The 3,783-nt window shown below is 58.6% G+C and overlaps 1 protein-coding gene across 1 annotated transcript in view; it reads left to right on the forward strand.

Moving 5' to 3' along the window:
• Positions 1–3,783, forward strand: part of SPIRE2 (spire-type actin nucleation factor 2) — a 41,163-nt gene that overhangs the window by 5,484 nt on the left and 31,896 nt on the right. Inside the window, exons 3-4 of the mRNA XM_011972567.1 lie at positions 2,672–2,752; positions 2,872–3,030. Coding sequence (XP_011827957.1) covers positions 2,672–2,752; positions 2,872–3,030 — 240 coding nt within the window. The remainder of the gene's footprint in view (positions 1–2,671; positions 2,753–2,871; positions 3,031–3,783) is intronic.

A 3,783-nucleotide genomic window follows, 5' to 3' on the forward strand; every position in this document is an offset into this window, starting at 1 on the left:
TTTGTTTTGAGACAGGGTCTCACTCTGTCACCCAGGCTGGAGGGGCAGTGGCTGGATCTCGGCTCACTGCAACCTCCACCTCCCAGGTTCAAGCAGTTCTCCTGCCGCAGCCTCCCAAGTAGCTGGGATTACAGGCACCACCACCACACCTGGTAGTAGAGACAGGAGTTCACCATGTTGGCCAAGCTAGTCTTGAACTCCTGACCTCAGGTGATCTGCCCGTCTCAGCCTCCCAAAGTGCTGGGATTACAGGCGTGAGCCACCGCGCCCGGCCTCACACTTGCTTCTTACCAGAGAAGTTAAGCGATGGGCTCAGCCCCTTCCCCAACTGCTCTCTCCTGTTGCCTCTAAGTTGTTATCCTGTCCCGGCACCCATTGTGCTCTCTTTTACATCTGCAAGAGAGCGTCCTTCGTCCTGCCTCCCCACCAGCCTCTCCAGGCCCTGGTTCCTTCTGAAATACGATGCCAAAGGTGGCCCCCTCTATACTCAGGAATCACAGAAAGGCTCAGCGACTTGCTTGGAGCTTTGGGTGGGAAAACCCACCTGCTGGTCCTGTGACAACCCGGCCTCACTCCCCTGCCCCTTACAGCTGGAGGGGCCATTTGACAGCTGAGCAGGTGCAGGCTCGGAGGCTGGGACTGTTGCCCAAAGCCACAAAGCAAGAGTCGGGCAGTGCTGGCTCTGACATGGCTCCCAAGCCAGAGTTCTCCCCTGAGCCTCCTACCTCTCTCCGTGGACTCAACCATCCCTCTCTGGCTCTCCCAGCCTCTCCCTGGGCACGGCTGCTGCCCCAAGGGAGCTGATGTGTTTCTGTATCATGGGGTCTCTGCACATGTGGACTCTGCCTTTTCTCCCATCAGCATCTCACAGAGGAGAAAGCCAGGCCTTGGAGAGGCAGGGGATCCCTTCTTGCCTCGGTGGCAGAAGATGTTTTCAAAGTCAACTGATGCTGGTCCTTCATTCCTCCCTGACCCTTTATGATGCTGTGTCTCTCTTGTCCTCTAACCAAGAAAGGTTCCTGGCCCTCTGAGCCGTAGCAGGTGGTTTTGACACCGGGCGGCAGCCTGAGCTGCTTGGCCTCATCTGCAGCCCAAGCGTGCACCACGGTTGGACGGCTCTCTTCCCACCCCCAGATCCCATGGTCCATCTTCCGTCCTCCCCCTCAGCTCCTGGATCCCATGGTTCATCTTCGCTCTCTCCTAACCCCCCAGGCCCCATGGCCCATCTTCTGCCCTCTCTCTCACCCCCCGGATCCCATGGTCCATCTTGCATCCTCCCTCTCATCCCCCGGATCCGATGGCCCATCTTCCGCCTTCCTTCTCATCCCCCAGATCCCATGCTCCATCTTCTGTCCCTCTCTCACCCCATAGATCCCATGGCCCATCTTCCGCCCTCCCTCTCAGCTCCCCCTTGGCCTCCTGGGACATGCTTCTAACGTTCCCCACAATTAGCAGATGGTCCTCATGCTGTTGTGTCTCTGTCTCTGATCAGGCTGTTTTCTGCTGCTCAGATCAGTTTCTTACTCAGACAATGAAAGCTCTTTTATTCTTAGAGACAGGGTCTTACTGTATTACCCAGGCTGGTCTCAAACTCTTGGGCTCAAGTGATCCTCCTGCTTTGGCCTCCCAGAGTGCTGGGGTTACAGCTGTGAGCCACTGTGCCCGGCCAGGAAGCTCTTTCTTTAGGAGGAAACGGCTCTGCATGCAGGCAGTTGACCGAGGCGAAGTTTGGGGAGTTCGTGGTGGGACGAAGCGAGAGAAGGGTTACTGCATGGGGTGTAGCTGTGTCTGCTGGCATTTTGGCCAGGAGCGGCCTGCTTAGGAATAGGTACAGGTGTTCCGGGAAGGACAGGAGTGCCACCCTGTGTGCCCTTTGCCCTGGGCTGGCATACATGAGGCCTGTGGGCAGACTCACACCTTGTGCTGCCCAGGGAGTGTCCCAAAGCAGCGTGGCAGGTACCTGGGGCAGAAGCCAGGGTGACCGGTTCTGTCTTGGTTGTGGGGGCTTGCCAAAGGGCAGGTGCTTCTCTAGGGTTGGGACTTGGTGAGAGCAGATGCTCTGTGCCACCGAGATCGTGCGTGACCCAGGCAGCAGGTGCCGCACCTTCTTCCCACGTTCTCAGCACAGAGCACTTCCCAAACAGACCCTCACCACAGGGTTGGCACCTTCCGCAGTTCACAAAGCACATACCCGTGTCTGTTTCCCTGGACTTGCTGGGCAGCAACTCATCCACCCTCCCATCCACCTTCCACCATGTGTCCATTCACTCAAGCCACGCACAAAAACTGGCCTGTGCCACACTGCACCGAGCCCCAGATGCTGCTCAGAGAAGCAGCTCAGTGTAAAGGCCAGGCTGGGACCTAGAGCAGCTACAGGGGCCCGGGGGGCGGCGGGGTGCGTGGCCCACCTGAGGAAGCGCCGTGTGAACTGAGAGCTGAACGAAACGGGGAGAGTGGAGCCTCCACACCTGTGTCCGCCACCTGTGGTGATGACTCGGTTTCCCCAGATATCTTTTCGAGTCCTGAAGCCTGGGCCAAAATGCCCAGTCATCTCTTTTCTGGCTGGTTGAGTGGAGCCCCCGTCACGTGGCCGTGTCCCTGATGGACGGGGCCTGTCCTGCGTTCGCCATTCTCATCCCTCCCCTGGACTAACGAGCGTGTGTGGGCACAGATGCTGCAGAAGCTTCGGGAGGACGAGCCGCAGGTGGAGACGCCACAGGCAGAGCTGGACAGCCTGGGTCACACAGACTGGGTAAGACCCGCTCCTGCCTGACCGGGCCACTACGCCGCCCAGCCTGCCGGGGGTCTCTGCCTGGAGGGCCGTGGAGCCTTACCTGGGGCTGAGAGCCGGTCTCTTTCCCCGGGGCCCAGGCTCGGCTGTGGGTTCAGCTTATGCGGGAGCTCCGCCACGGAGTGAAGCTGAAGAAGGTGCAGGAGCAGGAGTTCAACCCCCTCCCCACCGAGTTCCAGCTCACGCCCTTCGAGATGCTAATGCAGGACATCCGGGCCCGGAACTACAAGCTCCGCAAGGTCATGGTGAGCGGGGCGGCCGTGAAAGTCGTGGCGAGTGGGACGGCCGCCGAGGGGCAGCCTGGCCGTTGGGCGGCCCACCTGGAGGAGGGGCCCAGGGTCACTGCTCTCTGTGCTGGGTACTGGGCGGTAGAATATGGAGTAGGGAGATGTGGCCCCAATTCCCACAGCTCGGTATCACTTCGGGGACAGTGACCAGGCAGGGAAGGGAAGTGCGGAAGGTTCTGGAGGACCAGGGATGGCCCCTGGAGGCCACAAGAGCCAAGGCTGTAGGAATTTTTTTTTTTTTCTTTTTTGAGACGGAGTCACTCTGTCGCCCAGGCTGGAGCGCAATGGCGCGATCTCGGCTCACTGCAAGCTCCGCCTCCTGGGTTCAAGCGATTCTCCTGCCTCAACCTACCAAGTAACTGGGACTACAGGTGCCCGCCACCACGCCCAGCTAATTTTTTGTGTTTTTAGTAGAGACGGGGTTTCCCTGTGTTAGCCAAGATGGTTTCGATCTCCTGACCTTGAGATCTGCCCGCCTCGGCCTCCCAGAGTGCTGGGATTATAGGCGTGAGTCACCTGCCTGGCCTGGCTGTAGGATATTTTTGCTTTAACAAAACTCATGGAGCCCTTAGGATGCGCTGGCATGGCTCTTTTTTTTTTTGGTTTTTTTTTTGGAGGGGTTTTTTTTTTTTTTTTGAGACGGAGTCTCGCTCTGTCGCCCAGGCTGGAGTGCAGTGGCACCATCTCAGCTCACTGCAAGCTCTG

The sequence above is a fragment of the Mandrillus leucophaeus genome, unplaced genomic scaffold (assembly GCF_000951045.1).
Source record: "Mandrillus leucophaeus isolate KB7577 unplaced genomic scaffold, Mleu.le_1.0 Scaffold10, whole genome shotgun sequence".
Taxonomy (NCBI): domain Eukaryota; kingdom Metazoa; phylum Chordata; class Mammalia; order Primates; family Cercopithecidae; genus Mandrillus; species Mandrillus leucophaeus.